Below are 18,680 nucleotides of genomic sequence, written 5' to 3'. Positions count from 1 at the left end.
CAAAGATCTCTTGAACCATATTGATTCTAAGGGAGTCAGAATGATGCCCTGTGTTTGCTTTTATGAAGAAAATCATGGAGTTGTATGTAGAACCAATAGCCAGAAAATGATTCCCCAAACTCTTCCTTCATCGACTCTTGTGTTTTTAGTTTGCCTTTGTGGAGATAGTATGTTGCTAGGAAAGTTTTGCTATGTTCTGGTTTCGGTAAACTTTTTTGGTTAAGACCTGGTGGGAAGTCAGGATTATTGATGATTGGTGTTAGGGGATGTGGAATGGAGGCTAGTTTGTATGGTAAGGCAGTCTTATGGAATATATTTAAAGTTGTTGTTGTGATCAATGGGTATTTTTTTAGGGTGTTGGAGAATTGGGAGTGATGGGTCCAAGGGTAGAATAATAAAAGTTTTTGTCTGTTGGATAATTCTAGGTTTACCCAGTCTTTGCTGTTGCCGTGGCAGTGCCAGTCAGTCAGTCTAGAAATAATTGTGTTGCGAAATTATATTTACTAAAATCTGGGAGACCAATACCCTCTTTACTTTTAGGGAGGGTGAGCAGGCAGAGATTGATTCTGGGTTTTTTATCTGCCCATAGAAATTTCCTCTGCAATCCTGATAGCTTTTTAAAAAATGAATTTGGTATTTGGATGGGTAGCACATTGAAGTATAGTAGTCTTGGGAGTACTGTCATTTTTAATACGTATGCCCAGCCGAACCAAGAAAATTGTTGGAAGTCCATTTTTTTAAGATCTGTAGAAATGGAGTTTAGTAAGGGTTTAAAATTGGCTTCGTATAAGGAATCTATGTTCAGTGTCAGGTTAATTCCCAGGTATTTTGGGGATGTTTTGTTCCCATTTGTAAGGGCAATCCCTTTGTGTAAAGTGTAGTTGTTCAGGAGTTAGGGTTAGGTTAAGCGCCTCAGATTTGTTTTGGTTGACTTTAAAGTTGGAGATGTGACCAAAGGTTTTTAAAAATTTTGTTATGGTTGGGAATGGAGATTTGGGGTTGGGTCAGAAAAAATAACAAGTCTGCGTACGCCACAGATTTGTATTCCCTATTATTGACTTGAAATCCATGTATTGCATTTTCAAGGTTTATTGTTCTGATGAGGGGTTCAAGAGTCAATATGAAAAGGAGGGGGCATCCCTGTCGGGTTCCATTACTTATATATATTAGGTCAGAAAATATATAGTTTTATCTTAATTTTGGCTTGGAGGTTTTGGTACAGGGCTTTTATCCAATTTAGCATGTTGTTTCCCATGCCTATGAAGGAGCAGGTGGAAAACGTAGTCCCAAGAGACTCCATCAAAGGCCTTTTTCAGCGTGTCTGGACAACAAAAGGCCTTTGATCTTTGCGTTAATTGTATGGTGGATTAGGTTAAAAGTTTTGGTTATGTTCTCGCTGGCTTCCCTACCTGGTATAAACCCTACTTGTTCTGGTCCTATGATTTTTGATAGCAAGGGTTTCATCATATTTGCTAGGATTTTTGCTAGTATTTTTAGGTCCACGTTGAGGAAGTAAATCGGTCTAAAATTTGCGCAGTTGGTGTGATCTTTGTCGGGTTTCCGTATTATTGTTATGTAGGCCATTAGGAAGGAGTTTGAATTGTGATTGTTTTTTGCTAGGTAGTTAAAGGCTGCAAGGAAGTGTTTGGATAGCAGTTGTGTGTATGTTCTGTAGTACTGGGAGTTGAATCCATCAGGGGCAGGGCCTGGGGACTCACCTTGTTTAAGGTCATTGATAGCTGCCTGCAGTTCATTTATGGTAATGGGTTCCTCTAATTTCTCTGCGTCTCCTGTATTAAGGAATGGGATTTTGCTATCTTTCAGAAAATATTGGATTCTTTCTTCTTTTATTTTTGATAGGTGTGGGGGTTTGTGTTGGGGTTGTATGTTATATGGTTTGGTGTAGGACTTAGAAGAGGTCAGCTATTTTTTTTTGGTTTATTTTCTAACATCCCTTCTTTATTGCGGCTGGCGTGTCTATATTTCCTGACGTTCTTGGTGTCTTTAAGGGCCCTGGATAAATATTTCCCACTTTTTTCTCCGTGTTCATAAAAGATGATTTTTTTTTTTTAAAGGGATCTTTTGGTTTTAGGTACTAGTATCTGTTTAAGGGATTGCCTGCATTGTGTAAGCTCTCCCCTAAATTGGCGGAGAGTGATTGTTTGTGTTGCGTTTCTAATCCTGCTATTTTATTGGATAATGCTGTGATTTCTCTTTCTTGTTCTTTTTTTTTTTTTCCCTTGCGCCCTATTTTATCAGTTCACCACTGATCACGCTTTTATGTGCTTCCCAGTTGTTTAGCTGCTTGCCGACCAGCTGCCACAGTTTTACTGCGGCAGAATGGCACGGCTGGGCGAAACAACGTTACCTTACGTCGCTTCGCCTTTTGGCCACTAGGGGCACGCACGCGCCCGCAGCTTGTGCCTGGAGTCGATGCAAGTGCCCGGCAGGCACGATGACCGCCGGGCACCCACGATCGCTCGTGACAGAGCGAGAACCGGGATCTGTGTGTGTAAAAACACAAACCCCGGTTCTTTCAGGGTAGTAGAGACAGATCGTGTGTTCATACTAAGTATGAATACCAATCGATCTCTCTGTCTCCTCCTAGACAGTCCCATCCCCCCACAGTTAGAACACACCTAGGGAACACAGCTAACCCCATGATCTCTCCCTAATGTTAACCCCTTTCCCTGCCAGTGACATTTATACTGTAATCCAGTACATTTTTATAGCACTGATTGCTGTATAATTGTCAATGGTCCCAAAAATGTGTCAAAACTGTCCAATTTGTCCGCTGCAATATCGCAGTCCAGAAAAAAATCGCAGATCGCCGCCATAACTAGTAAATTAAAAAAAACTAAATAATAATAAAAATGCCATAAATCTATCCCCTATTTTGTAGACGCTATAACTTTTGCACAAACTAATTAATATACGCTTATATGTAGAAGAATACATATCTGCCTAAACTGAGGAAAAAATGTTTTGTTTTTTTTTTTTTTTTTAAATGTGGGATATTTATTATAGCAAAAAGTAAAAGATATTTTGTTTTTTTTTTTTTTTTTTTTTTTTAAATTGACACTCTTCTTTTGTTCATAGCGCAAAAAATAAAAACCGCAGAGGTGATCAAATACCACCAAAAGAAAGCTTTAATTGTGGGAAAAAAATAATGTTAATTTTGTTTGGGTACAGCGTCGCACGTCCGCACAATTTTCAGTTAAAAATGACTCGGTACCATATCGCAAAAAATGGCCTGGTTATTGAGCAGCCAAATCTTCTGGGGCTGAAATGGTTAAGGGAGTGGTTTCAGTATCTTTGTTGATCTCAAAGTAGCTTTTAATGGAGTCATGAATGTCAGTTTGGATTGTTAGGTCTGTTAGTAATGTTGCATTGAGTCTCCAGTTAAACACTGTCCATTTAGGCTCCATGTACATGGGACACTGAGGCAAAGTTCTCTGATTTTTTATTTTATTTTTTTGACACCTTGAAACCAGCGTTTAAAACGCCCGTTTAGCCGCTTTTGCGTCTAGAAGCGTTTAGTTAAGATAATATCATAAGACCCTCCCCAAGCTCAAAAAACAGTATTATTTAACTATTTCAGCCATTTTGTGAGACCAGAGTGAGTAGCAGCAGCTGAGAGAGCAGCAGTGTACTTGTATTTAGCATGTCACTTGCCACGTCGCCTGCCACAAGTTACGGATTGTCACTTGCCACAAGTTACGGATTGTCACTTGCCACGTCACCTGTTACAAGTTGCGGATTGTCATTTGCCATGTCACCTGTTACAAGTTGCAGATTGTCATTTGCCATGTCACCTGCCACAAGTTGTGGATTGTCATTTGCCATGTCACCTGCCACAAGTTGTGGATTGTCATTTGCCACGTCGCCTGCCACAAGTTGCAGATTGTCATTTGCCACGTGACCTTCCACAAGTTGCGGATTGTCATTTGCCACGTTACCTGCCACAAGTTGCAAATTGTCCATTTGCCATGTCCCCTGCCACACGTTGCGGATTGTCACTTGCCACATCACCTGCTAAGAGTTGCTTGTTCAAATCTAACAACATATGGGTCAAATTTCAAATATACTTCGGATAACAGCAATGCTAGTGGTGTATTGGATTGGATCAAGGGCTCATAAGGGTATATCAGTGGTCTATGAATCATTGTAAACAACAATTTTTTAAAATATTTTTTTAATGGTTTTTCATCATTTACCATAATTTTTGAGATTTTTAATGTAAAAAAATAGGGCACCTTTTAAAAATGCTTATAAACGAAAATGCGGGTACCGCGTTTAGCCGCAATTAGCCGCGTTTGGCGTCTGAAACGTGGAAATCTTATGCGTCTGAACTCATTTTTTTTGCCTTCAAAGAAAGGCTGTTAAATGCAACTGCCTAAAAACAACTGTAAACTAAACTGTGTACATGGTCACATAAGATAACATTGAATGAGCTCAGGAGCAGTTGAAAAAAGCGTCAAACTGCCTCTGAACGTCCATTTAACAGCAGCAGTGTACATGAGGCCTTAGGAGTTTGAAGTTCAAAGATATGAAGGTGGGTGCATGGTCTGATACAGAGATTATGCCTATTTCGGCTTTAGTTAAGTTTCTCAAGTCTCTCTGGGTAATAAAGATTAAATCCAGTCTGGATAATCTTTTGGGCCACACAAAATATTGACACTTTGGGCCCAATTTGGACATTTTCACTTAGGGGTGTACTCACTTTTGTTGCCAGCGGTTTAGACATTAATGGCTGTGTGTTGAGTTCTTTTGAGGGGACAGCAAATTTACACTGTTATACAAGCTGTACACTCACTACTTTACATTGTAGTAAAGTGTCATTTCTTCAGTGTTGTCACTTGAAAAGATATAATATATTTACAAAAATGTGAGGGGTGTACTCCTTTGTGAGATACTGTGTGTGTTAGATATAAGAGCATTGCTCAGTAAGATTCTCATGCCATGTTGTGCAGAAGATCGCTTATAAATTTACCACCTGAGGTCCTCTGACTTTAGCGTATAGCTCCATCTCAAAGCCTTTTATGCCAACGCACGTCTTCAGGGGACGCTAGATGTTTTCAATCGTTTTTATGTAATTTTTATGCATCAGTAATTGCTACACGATATCCGACCCGTTTTCGTATTTGGCTCCTTGTGCTTCCTAGTGGCATCGTGGGCTTTTCCAAATCTCCCCTAGTGGTGGACTGTTTTTGCTACTACAGTCGGAGGACCTTAGGTGGATGGCTGGAGCAGGATGTCCATAGAGTGGAAGCTGAGATTAATTCCCAAAACGTGACTTGCTGCATTGGCTGATGAGTGAAGTCTTACCCTCAGTTGCACATGGTGTCCACTTTTTTGGCTGGTGGCAGTAATACAGCCATTTCTGGAGTTAAAGGACTTTTTATTTTAAGCATTATTTTGTGTGTGATTTTTCACTTTCACATTTTTATGCACATGATTTATAGTGAATGTTTTAATTTATTATTTACTTGGTTATTTAAAGGGATATTAAAGGCAAGTTTTTTTTCTTAAAAAGCAAACATTTCATACTTGCCTGCACTGTGCAGTAGTTTTGCACAGAGCAGCCCCAATCCTCCTATTCTGAGAACCCCGCTTGTGCTCCTGGCCCCTCCCTCCTGCTAAGAGCTCCCGAGTCGCTGCACTGCATGTCCATTCTTACACAGAGCTGCGGCTTGGCCCCACCCCTCTCTCTCCTTATTGAGCCCATTGCTTTTTTTGTCAGCCAATGAGGAAGAGTCCCCAGGGAGCCAAAGCTCTCGTGCACATCGCTGAATCGTAATGTGGCTCAGGTAATTATAGGAGGGGGGGGGGGGGCTTTAGAACCACTTTAATTTGCTGTTGCTATATTAAGGCGCTGCACCTTTATTGCTATGAGTAGGAAAGGAGTATTAAATGAATTAGTGCTGATACTTCTGAGTATTGTAGTACAAACAGCTGCTTGGTTATACTGTATATTTTAATTTTGGGAATATGAATGCAAAAAAACAAAAAAAAATTCTTCCTTCAAGGATAGCAGGTGTAAATCAAAGCAGCATATTATTTTGGGCTGAGAATACATTTTTCTGGAGAGTTTAATTTTGAGAATTAATTTTAAAAGCTTTGAGGCTTAGTCAGTTTTTGTTTTCCAAAGAATGTGTACAGCATAAGAGAATTGCTCGTATAACTGAGGTGGTCTGGTTATGGCAGGTTACTATTCTTCAAATCTTGCAGTGTGTAGTGGCTTACTGCTGTAGTTTGGTTCTGAACATACTTTACAATCTCCTAGTTACAACTTGGCCTCTGGATTTATAGCAGGTCTAAACCTAATGTTAGCTTTCCTGCCAACAACATAGATAAGCTGATATGCTGTAATAATTACTAATTTATGTAGTTCCTCTCTAAGGTCTTTTCAGGTTAAAATGAGAGTTTTTCATGTCAGTGTATGGTTGATGTTTAGTTTATATGCAGTGCCTTTCATTGCAAAAAATCTGAATATAAAGAATGCAATTTTTTTTCCTTACAGTCACATTCACCATCATTACTGGTATTTTTGTTTGCCCGTAAATTTTTGGCATTTGGAATCAGAAAATTTGAGTGTGCAGCTGGGCAGGAAAGGGTTCAGCAAGAGGCCTTTCAGCATGCCCAGACTGAACATATTTTTGCTGGTGGCTATAATGCCATTAGTTAGTGCTTTCTTTTCAAATCTGGATCCTTTCCACAGCATAAAACATCTGACAACATTTATTTTCCCTTTAACTTTGAAATATTATTATATTTTAAACATCATCAGGATACCATACAAAAAGCCATTATTATCTGATGTAATTGAGGGTATTAGCAAGTCCAGAAGATAAGTGGTTTCTTTAGTGTCTATATTTTCATAAAATAGTTATATATTCCATTTAATCCTTAAGGTATAGCAGTGTACCCGTGTGGTGTTTTTTTTTGTTTTTTTTGTTTTTTTTGTTTTTTTTTTTTTTTTTTTTTTTTTTTTAGTTCAAGTTCAAAAATACCCCTGTATTGTAGATTTGTTAGAGGGAGAGGGCCAATACCAAGCTTTTTTTTTTTTTTTTTTTTTTTTAAATATGAACCACCAGGTAGGGTAAAAAATGTTCTAAAACTAAAAAGCAGCTCAGGCAGCAGTGCTCAGAATTGTCCACATACAATACTTCAATTCTGCCACAAGATGCCCTCAGGCTTCTGGGTTGAATGTTGCCCAGCATCATTAAACCCAGAACAGTGAAGACTTAATATGAATGATTGGATGTCACCATATGCCCTTTATTCATAGTTAATTAAAGCAGAGTGGTCAAGCGCATCACGTGGCTAGCCTAAACTAAAGACTTTTGAAAAAGATAAATATGTAAAAAAAAAAAAACTCTCAACCATACATTATTTTACAGGGTCTTAAGCTGGCAATACATTATACTATTTTCTTGTACAATTTTCTTTTAGATTTACCAAAACCATCTATTATGAGGTCAAACCTAAACATTTTCAATTTGCATGCCGTCAGGCAGGCCCTTGCACTACATAACTCAAGGTAAATCTAAAGGAAATTAAATAAGAAAATTGTGTAATGGCCAGCTTTAGTCTTAACCATGGGTTACATTCAGCAACCTTCAGGTGATTAGACACTAACAAAAAAAAGCTGCAGCGACATCTCCTATATATCCCTCACGCACACAGCAAGCATCAGTTTTGTAGCAAGCAATAGGGAGATAATCGGAAACAGAGAGGAGAAACCTGTGTTCTGTACTTGACTTCAGGAAGCAGGTTTTATTGGCAGGTCAAAAAATCCCATTTTCTTAATTGTATAGTACGGGATACATGAATGATTTAAGCCTCGACCATATGATATCCAACTGAGGTGTGGGCAACACAGCAAAAAACGCTAACGGGCCCACATAGTTAACTGGTTTAAGAAGGGGCTTGGTAGAATTCAGAGAGCAGCTTTCAGCACCTTATGCCCAAAAGTGGCATCCGAGGAAGCCTATAAATCCACCTGGTAAAATTTAAAGAAGAGATTTAAGCTATGTAATAAACAAACTTCTATTACTCACCTCTGTGCTGCAGCTGCATCAGTCTTATTCTGCAGCTTCCCACATGAGCTCAGAGCAGAGAGCAGTGACTTTCAGTTGCCGCTGTCTACTCTGTTCCTTCCGTGCACACTGGAGCACAGGCAGTGTTAGGATCCTTCCACTGCCTGGAGCAGCTTTGCCATATCAGCTGACAGCCGACAATGCCAAAAAAAAGCTATGCCAAATGCCAAAAAACGTTTAAGCAGAAGACTAGGTTGCAGCCTTGCAAATCTGAGAAACAGATGCCTGATCCTAAAATCCTATGAAGCACAATGTGCATCTTAACAGGGAAGGAAGGAAACCTATTCAGAGCTATGGATTATATATGCAGCTACGTTCAGGTAATTGGACATTGGCAAAAAAAAAAGAAAAATCTGCAGGCACATCTCCTGTATAACCCCCTTCCACACTCAGAAAGCCTCAGTTTTTTGCTAGTTTCCTTAGGTGATGGACATTTTCTCTCTACTGAGAGACACTTGAGTTTTTTTTTATTTTTTGAGGTTTTTTTTTCCCTCAATCTCTTGGCTGCACCACAGCCACATTGGCTCCCCTTCAGGAGCTTCCTGGAATGGATGACTTGTCAGCTGAGCCATTTTTTCTCTGGTGCATATTCTCTAGTCATTCTTCAGACTTTAGCAAGTACAGCATGCTTATCTTTGGATGCTTTCCAGCAGCCTACAGTACCTGGCACAGAAGGCTATACCCTATCCTCTCAGTAACAGTGAAGGTTGTACTCTCAATTCTGACAACTGACTCCAGTCCAGTCTGATTCTCTACCCTTCTCTGGGAATTCTGCCACACACCCTTCCTCTTATCTAGAGAGAAATTTTTTGATACTATGGGGGTTATTTACGAAAGGTAAATCCACTTTGCACTACAAGTGCACTTGGAAGTGCAGTCGCTGTAAATCTGAGGGGTAGATCTGAAATGAGGGGAAGCTCTGCTGATTTTATCATCCAATCATGTACAAGCTAAAATGTTGTTTTTTACTTTCCTTGCATGTCACCCTCGGATCTACAGCGACTGCACTTCCAAGTGCACTTGTAGTGCAAAGTGGATTTGCCTTTCGTAAATAACCCCCTATGTCTGATTTTTATCAGCAAGATCTCTGTCCTATCTGAGGCCATAGTTGGCAGGGGTCACAAACGAAGATGGCAGGGGCCACAAATGAGTCTGTCTGTCCTCCTGAGGTCTCTAGTGTGGGTTCCCTAAAATTGCCCAAAACTGGGTGCTGCTTGGACCTTCTCCACACAAGGACAAAGTTGTTCTAAGGGCTTAAGCCTCTTTTCTCCCTAAGGTGGTGTCCTCCTTTTTCCTCAACCAGGACATTAGCCTCCCTGTCTCAATGTGTTAAGGTGGTGAGAGTCTACCTCTCGACTACAGCCTCTTTTCGGCAGTTGGAAGGTTCCTGCAGAGGGTCCTTTGCTTTTCAGTCCACCGTTGCTAGCTGATTTGGACAACTCATTTTTCAACCTATGGTATGAAGGAAAGGCTTTTTTCCTTCCCTGTTAAATTACACTCTACCAAATCTGCACAAAATCTGATAAAACCCCACCATGTTTGTTGTGTATTCCCATACCAAAAAAAAAATCTAAGAAAATTATTTCTTATCTTTTTATGTTTTTTAGGCGAACGTGTCATGGGTGATTTTAAGAATTTGTGGAAAGTCTCAGTGTGTTTGTCCCCACACAGACAGAACTCTCCATCATTAACATACAATGCAGGAGGTTGATTTCTACATTTTTTACCATTTGTTAGGACAGACAGCTTTCAAAGTATAAAGCAGGTGTTACCTCAGTTTGACTGCAAAAGTGGAAATACACTTTAAAACTCAATCTGCACTACCGGTGTGTTAAAGCTTTGGATATTTTTCTTGGGGTCATTTTGGGAATGCACATTCTGCAGCATTCTCAAAGTATATTCATGTGTTTTCCTAGCACAAGTCTTTACACCCTATTATGGCCTGTTGAAATGCAATTTTACTCCCAACAATTAATTAAAAGAAAAATCACCAAAGAGCTTCTTCACAAAGCACAGAATTTGTAGCCTAAACAAAAAAATGATGTGTTATCCTACTCAGTACATGTTGTCTAGAGAGATTATAAGGTGACTCTCGAGGTTGCAGGAAAAGCGATTTAGCTGCAGATGTGACAAGGACTCACACTGTGAAACAGTAGAATGCTCTTCTGCAATAATTGATATTGACATACATTTGTGGAACTGGCCATCCTTTAGCGAATCTCAACATTTAGTGCTACTGACATTAAAAACCAACAAGAAAAAAAAAAAAAAGATAAATCTTAGATTTGTCTGTAGCCATTTAGAGATGGTATATTTATTTTCCCTCTTAAGTTTAATTCACATAGCTGCACTTTTAAATAATTGGGGGTGGTTGCAGAGGATATAGAAGCTTGTGTTTTACCAACTTATAAAACTATTTTTTTCTACATTCACTCATTTGTGTTTGAGCAATGCTGTAGACAGGAATAAATATAGTGAGTTTTGGAAAAGCCCATTTTTAGTACTGAGCTATGTAATATTCAACACACACAGGCATATAAATAGCACACAGCATTCTATTCCCTCACTAGCCCTTATTACAAACGTGCTCTCTATTCCTTTCTTTTGATTGGTTACTATTCAGTAGTTTAGCTTCTCTTGTAGTCTTCATCATTAATCAGTGCTTCTGTAAATTCATTGTTCAACAGATAAGTTTGTGTCATGAAAAGAGATAGTGGGGGGTGCCAGTATTTTCCAAATCGCTTGGCTAATCAGTAAACCTTCTAGCGTGGCTTAGTACGAGTCTATCCTCCATATTATCTTCTTATCTTCTCTGTCATTCTACGTCATGCTAAGCAGATTCTTAATATTCTTAGAGATTACATGCCTCTCAGTACATGGGTTGGGAAGTGTAAGTGTAACCACAAACGGGAGAAGGTGCTGCACTGCTGAGCGGAAATACTATAGATTATATCCTCCAAAATACTTTATCTGCCGACAGACTTATGGCGCGCTCAATATGTCATATTAAAATGTATGGAGCATGGTGTATCTCTACTGTTGTAAGCCAGCAAGAATCTCCCCCATAGGTAGGTGAACTATGACTATGCATTGCACTGTATGCCTGCAAAAGCCATACAGTGACAGCCCATTTTTATTATCTTATTGAAGTGCAAAACCTTGGGTGAAAATCAAAGCTGCATCATGATATCCTGTATTGTTTATTCAGTACATTAACTTCAAAGCACTGTATCTAGGGAAAATGTTCTTTTTTCATTATTTATACTCTTTAAGTTCTTTTTTTTATGGTTATGTAGTAAACAGTAATTCATACATTGCAGGTATGACCAGATTTTGCATTAATTGTAAGTTTAATGTGCTGTCTTTCTCTTTGAAGTTTGTGTATACCTGCTGTGTTTTATTCATGTATGCAAAAAATGATTTAAGCCCTCGGGTAAATGTTTATACAGTCATTAAAACAATAGGTTTAAGAGAACATATGCAGCTATCTTTGTGGTTAACTAGTATTGTTCATTGTTGCAAAACCTGATTTAAAGTATTCTAATTCTTGTACAGTTTCTCTGGAATTTGTTAAAGTTGAAACAGCCGTGAATGTCAACCAATCGGCTTCTAGCTTTCATTTTCAAAGCTGAACTGGACATACTGAAGAGGGAAGCTGATTGGTTGCCATGCATTGATAATTTGTTTTTTGACATACAAAGGCCAGTTATAGGTGGGTCAGTGGCCATTTGTGTGCACTATTGATAAATTCCTCCCCAGACTTTTGGCCTATACCCTAGCATGCATGCACACAGTCCCCTGATTACAGTGTAGTTTGCGCAGTTCATGTTTCTTCAGAAGCCCAGGGCTGGTCAGGTGCAGCGCTGAATACTATGTATATAAATATATGTTATCACATGAATGTGTCCCTCCTAGGGCTTACCTCGCTCATATATTTTTGTTACTGGAATACATAGTTTTGTAATGGGAATGATATAGGTTTGCAATATAAAGTGTGCACAGTCCTTGTCATTTTTTTATTTTATTTTATTTTTTTTTATGTGCAATATGCAGTTTACCTCTCGGGCTTACATTCTCATACAATGTACAGGGATCTTGAGAGTGTGTTGGAACAAGTTAAAGAAGAACTACAATCTCCTCCATAATTTGTAATAAAAACATCTTTGCCATTCTGAAGCTTCCCGCCAACCACTTTGCATATTATTTAATATATATATATATATATATATCTATCTGTGATTTTGTACTTGCCAAATATGCTGCAGAAATCTCCCTCCACTAAGTCCGGCTGCAATCATATTAACTGTGGGCAGCTGAAGCTGCTGCCTGTTCACTTCCTGAATTTACACAGACACACAGAGGCACACCTCCAGCTCTGCAGCTCTCAGTGACCCTCTTATGACTCATCCCTCGCCCCTTCCTGCCAAACTCTCAGGAGAGTGAGAGAGCTCTGCATAATGTCAAAAGCCTAGGCTAATGACCAGACAATTAACAGGAAGTGGGCTTTATAAGGTATTTACTGGCAGAAAAATAATGTTTTACTATCCAAAGTTAAAACAACAAGGGCAAAAAAATGTAATAGATGGAAAGTTGAAAAAATGACTGAAGGTCCGCTTTAGCATAATTTGAATGAGAAACTTGAGTTTTTGGCAGGTTCAGCATGTAAGCTCTTTGCATTTGCCATTCCAAATGTAACACTTTGCTGAAAAAAGAGCAATACCACCTAGGTTAACTAAATGCATTAACAGACATTCTTGTAGGTTTATACCTGCTTCTCTTTTGCAGATATTTAAAGCGGAGCTCCAGCCCCCCAAAAATTAAAAGTCAGCAGCTACAAATACTGTAGCTGCTGACTTTTAATATTAGAACACTTACCTGTCTAGGGATCCCGCGATGTCGACACCCCAGCCGATTTTTTAATCAGCTCTCGGTTGCTGCGGCTGCCATTTCTTGTAAGGGAAACTGGCAGTGAAGCCTTGTGGCTTCACAGCTGGTTCCATACTGTGCATGCATGAAGCGCGCTGTGCTTTGTGAATGGCCTGGCGGCGGGGGAAGGAGGAGGGGGGCCGAACTTCCTAGGGACCTTGCCGCGGTGAGGTCACCTGAAAGTGGGGACGGGTACCTGCCGAAAGGTGCCAAATGTGGCAGCGAGGAGGGGGGGGGGGGGAAACAAGCATAGACTCCCCTTTTGAGTGGAGCTTAGCTTTTAGGATGCTTAATTCAGTGCTTTTCCTAAAATTCATCAAAATTAGTGCCATATCAAAGTTTTTGCCTCTCTTCTTACATGTGGGGAGGGAACACTGGAAGTTTTTTTTAGGGTTAAACATCTTTTTATTCAAAATTTTAAGTATTTCAATACAAGGACAGGAAATAACAGTAGAAAATGGTGAGCAAAAATATGTAATGGGTGATACTCCCCAACAGAAAAGAGTGACATACCATTTCCGTGAAAAAACAGATGTGTTGGGTAAAATGGGTTGCCAGCTATACCGTGTACATGACAATACTACATTCAATAGTGTCAGTAAGGTGTCACATGGAAAGGATAGGGAGAAGAAAGTAACGAGGATTTTCCAGCACCCCTCAAAAATGTGCTGCCTTTTACAGTCACTTGTGAGTGCCGTTATTGCTTAATGAAACCCTTACGCATCTAGCAAATGCGTGTACGTTTGCGCCAATTAAAAAATGCAACGTACGTGATCACGTATAAAAGCATGTGCTCAAATGGACGTCCTGGTGTGAAAGAGCCCTCAAACTGGTGTGCCTTGGGATTGTGCAGAATTCTAAAGGGTGCCTTGATAGAAAAAAGGTTAAAACACTGCTGTAAACGCTCAACTGTGCATGGACACACAGGATAACAAAGCGTTGCTTAAACAGGCTGAAAAAAAAAACATCAAGAGCTTGTATAAGCAGCATTTTTTTATGCCCAGCATGCATAAGGCCTAATTGAATGAATTGTGTAGGTTTTACCTCATATTACTGGTAACACTAAGACCCCTTTCACACCGAGGGCGTTTTGCAGGCGCTATAGCATTAAAAATAGCGCCTGCAATCCGGCCTCAAACAGCTGCAGCATTGTCTCCAGTGTGAAAGCCCGAGGGCTTTCACACCGGAGCGCTGCGCTGGCAGGACATCAGGAAAAGTCCTGTCAGCAGCTTCTTTGGAGCGGTGAAGGAGCAGTGTGTTTACCGCTCCTCCACCACTGCTCCCCATTGAAATCAGTGGGGCAGCGATGGGATACCGCCAGCAAAACGCCGCTATTGCGGCGCATTGCGGGCGGTTTTAACCCTTTCTCGGCCGCTAGCGGGGAGTAAAAGCGCCCCGCTAGCGGCCCAAATGCGTCGCTAATCCGACGCTAAAAATAGCGGCGTTTTACCGCCGACGCTATGGGCGGCTCGGTGTAAAAGGGCTCTTGGTGAGATTGTACAGAGGCTGTTTAGTGTATGGCCAGCTTAATGGAGCTCCTGGTTTTAAAAAAAACTGACAGGGGTTCTAATCCTTCCCCAGTTTGTCCATATCTTAAAAAAAGAAAAGGAAACCTTTTTTATGGCCTGCCATTCATTTTAAAACAGCATAGTCAATGAGAAAGATGGGATTTATTATTTCGATGCGCACCTACCCTTTAAATTGGTCCTTTTCAAAGTCTGCTAGAATAAATTGTTTTATTTTCAAAGTTTCTGCTTGTATTTGATTTTTCACAGTACAAGAAGTATTTGTAAATATATCCATCTTTAGTCACCTAGAGCAATGCACAGTGCTGAAACAATTTGTTTTCAAATCCCAGCAATTTACAGTTTAGCATTTAGAGGGGAACGGCCATTGCATTACATTTTATCAATGTGTATGGATTTTCCAGCTAGGTATATCGTTGTACATTAAAGCACAGGCCGATGCCGAGATGCAGCAAGAGACCACAATGACTTTACAGGCAAATTAACATTGAAAATCATTGCAGAGGACAGTCCATGTCTTGATCTGCATTTTGTTAATTGAGAATGTAATCTTCCTCTAGTAAGGCCTAAATGTTTAGTGTGAACTCTTTTAATTTCATGGGTAAATGAACACCTAATACAGTAATTTATAATCCCACCAATTGCTCTATTGTTGCAAGTGGGGGCCACTTGAGCACTTTGAATAGTTAGTTGCCTATGAAATTGTCCTTTTGTATTTATATGTATTTTTTACTTTTTGGATATGTTGATGATTGTTTGATCTAAATGAAAAATTGGTTCAACATATTTTAACAAGTTGTTTTAAATTGTGGATCGCAATCAGTGTAGAAGATAGAATTTTTTTGCTGTAATCATTATCTACAGATGAGCTAGAATCAGCTTTGTTAGTGGGTGAGGTTGCTTTGCCGGGCGTTTCTTGAAATTGCACTCGCTAAATTTGCACAGTCAGGTAATGAAGCCACATTCTTCAGTTTTGGGTCTTGGACTATTCAGCAGGTAAAATAAGTGTTGGTCACCTTACCATTCTTCTAGGTAAATATATGTCTAAAGGTGCTATTGACATGCAATTTTCACCACATGACGGTAACAACCCATGCAATCCATACATGCAAAGAAACCAAAACAAATAAGTTCAGAAATTAAGTTATGTGTCATACAATGGAATGACACAGGGAAAACGTATTGAACGCATGAAGAAAGGGAGGTGCAAAAAGGCCTGGAAAGCCATGACACCAGCTGAAATCTATCAGTAGAAAGCAATCCTGCCCCTTGTCAGTGCAAATTAATATCAGCTGGCTCAGTCTTCACTGATGGCCTATAAAAGGTGTCTCATTACTAAGGTATCACACAAGAAACATCTCATGATGGGTAAAAGCAAAGAGCTCTCTCAAGACCTTTGCAACCTTATTGCTGCAAAACATACTGATGGCATTGGTTACAGAAAGATTTCTAAATGTCTGAATGTTCCGGTGAGCACTGTTGGGGCTATAATCCGGAAGTGAAAAGTACATCATTTCATCATAAACCGGCCACGACCAGGTGATACTCGCAAGATTTTTAAAAGGAGTGAAAAGAGTTCTCAGAAGAGTTGTTCAAGAGCCAAGGACCACTTGTGGAGAGCTTCAGGAAGACCCGGAATTAGCAGGTACAATTGTTTCAAAAAAAGTAATGCACTCAACCACCATGGCCTGTATGCATGCTCACCATGCAAGACTTCATTGCTGAAGAAAAAGCATGTTGAAGCTTGTTTAAAGTTTGCTGCACAACATTTAGACAAGCCTGTGAAATACTAGGAGAATGTAGTCTGGTCAGATGAGACCAAAATGTAACTCTTTGGGTGCAATAATACACACCATGTTTGGAGGTCAAATGGCACTGCACATCACCTCAAAAACACCCTCATACCAACATTGAAGTTTGGAGGTGGGGACATCATGGTGTGGGGCTGTTTTTTCAGCATAGAGTACTAGTAAACATCCTATCATTGAAGGATGAATGGAAAAATGTACCAAGACATTCTTGATAAAAATCTGCCATTTACCAGGATGATGAAGATGAAACGAGGGTAGACACTTCAGCAAGACAATAATCCCAAACACAAAGCCAAGGAAACTCTCAATTGGTTTCAAAGAGAAGATAAAGCTGCTAGATTGGCTGAGTCAATCACTTGACTTGAATCTAATACAAAATCTATGGAAAGAACTAAAGATCGGAGTCTATAGAAGAGGCCCGCAGAACCTTCAAGATTTGAAGACTGTGTGGAAGAATGGGCCAAAATCACACCTTAGCAATGCCTGCGATTAGTTTCTCCATATATGAGGCATCTTGAAGCTGTAATTACCAACAAAGGATTTTGCACGACGTATTAAATACATTTCAGTTAGCATGTTAAATATGTTTTCCCTGTGTCATTCCATTCTATTACACATAACTTTATTGCTAGCGGCTATAGCCTCTGACAATAATTGCATTCTAAAAATTTGACATGCTGGTTGTACCCAATCGAGTGATGGAGCTATTTGGGTACAATCAGCCTGCCCATAGATGGTTTGAATCACAGCCGGTCTCTGCTGAACCAGCAAAAATTCGAACCATTTATGGCCGGCTTAAAGAATAAATGAGGGATCTGCTTTGTGCAGCATTTTAAAAATGATTAACAGAATCCATTCATTCAAAATGTTTACAAACACCTTTTTATGTGAATTTTAATTTCATTGTAAATATTTTGTGTGCATGTCCATTAACATGTGGGGAGATCATCTTTCATTTTCTGTCCCTGTGTATGTTTTTTTTTTTTTTTTTTTTTTTTTTTTTTTTTAGATATTCTTGCTGTTTTAATTACTTTTTGACCTTATAGAGGCATCAAATCCATACTCTTATGGAGTGTGCATCTAAGCTACTCAGAGCACCTAAATTTGGCTCACATGGATGTAAATCTTGTTTTTTGGTAGAAAGTGTGTTTTGTTGTATTTACTAGCACTGCAAAGACTTGCTCTATCTAGATATTCTGTTAAATTGTACATATGTGATAGGTCACATGAGTGGTGAAACCCATTTAAAATGGTTTAATCTGTACTAGCATGCAGTAATGCATAATAAGAATGGCTGTATACATGTACACTTTTTTTTTTTTTTTCTTTTTTCTTTTTTGAAGTAACATTTTATTGCACAAAATGTAGTAACAGATGCAGCATTTCACAATACATAGGTCACTTTACGCCTTTAACCACTTCAATACCAGGCACGTTCCAGGCACGTTCCCCCTTCCTGCCCAGGACAATTTTCAGTTTTCAGAGCTGTCGCACTTTGAATGACAATTGTGCTGTCATGCAACACTGTACCCAAACTAAAAATTGATGGGCGGCACTGATGGGCACAAGTAGGTGGCACTGGATAGGCAGCACTGATGAGGAGCTACTGACAGGCATTACTGATTGGCATCTGAAGATCACTGACAGGCATTACTGATGGGGCACTGATTGGCACTTTTGTGGGCACTGGTTGGCACTTTTATGCCAAAGTGTATAGTAAGTAAATGTGAAATACAGGCAATTGCTTTTAGATATATTTTTGCTTTTGCTCGCTTCTACTATGAATTTATATCCATTTGTCCTAATTAATATGTGACATTTTTTCTTTTTGACAGTGGAAGAATCGGATATTATTGATCTGGAGAAAAGATATTGGCTATTGAAGGCTCAGTCACGGACTGGAAGATTTGATCTGGAAACATTTGTTCCCTTGATATCGCCTCCAATTCATCAGTCTTTAAGTGAAGGTATTTATTTTATTTAATACAGATACTTATATAGTGTCGGCAATTTACTCAGCGCTTTGCATATACTGTATATTATACTTTCACATAAGTCCCTGCCCTCTAGGAGCTTACAATCTAAGGTCCCTAACTCACATTCATATACTAGGACCAATTTAGGGTGGAGCCAGTTAACCTACCAGCATGTCTTTGGAGTGTGGGAGGAAACCGGAATATCCGGAGGAAACCCACGCAGACACGGGAAGAACATTATGCAAATGTAAGAGGTTTTTAAAGCTTCAGGGAGATATAAAGGGCATAAAAAATATAATTATTACATGCAAGCAGTGTCATTCCCTAAATTTGACTTTG

At 39.5% G+C, this 18,680-nt stretch overlaps 1 protein-coding gene across 2 annotated transcripts in view; it reads left to right on the top strand.

Annotated features, from left to right (window-relative positions):
- Positions 1–18,680, top strand: part of USP32 (ubiquitin specific peptidase 32) — a 329,432-nt gene that overhangs the window by 180,400 nt on the left and 130,352 nt on the right. For both annotated transcript variants that reach the window (XM_073615247.1, XM_073615245.1), the window contains exon 6: positions 18,201–18,332. In XM_073615247.1, the coding sequence (XP_073471348.1) occupies positions 18,201–18,332 (132 nt within the window). The remainder of the gene's footprint in view (positions 1–18,200; positions 18,333–18,680) is intronic.

Source organism: Aquarana catesbeiana, linkage group LG02 (assembly GCF_042186555.1).
Source record: "Aquarana catesbeiana isolate 2022-GZ linkage group LG02, ASM4218655v1, whole genome shotgun sequence".
Taxonomy (NCBI): Eukaryota; Metazoa; Chordata; class Amphibia; order Anura; family Ranidae; genus Aquarana; species Aquarana catesbeiana.
Note: the sequence above shows the minus strand (reverse complement) of the source record. Positions and strands in the feature narration are given on the sequence as shown.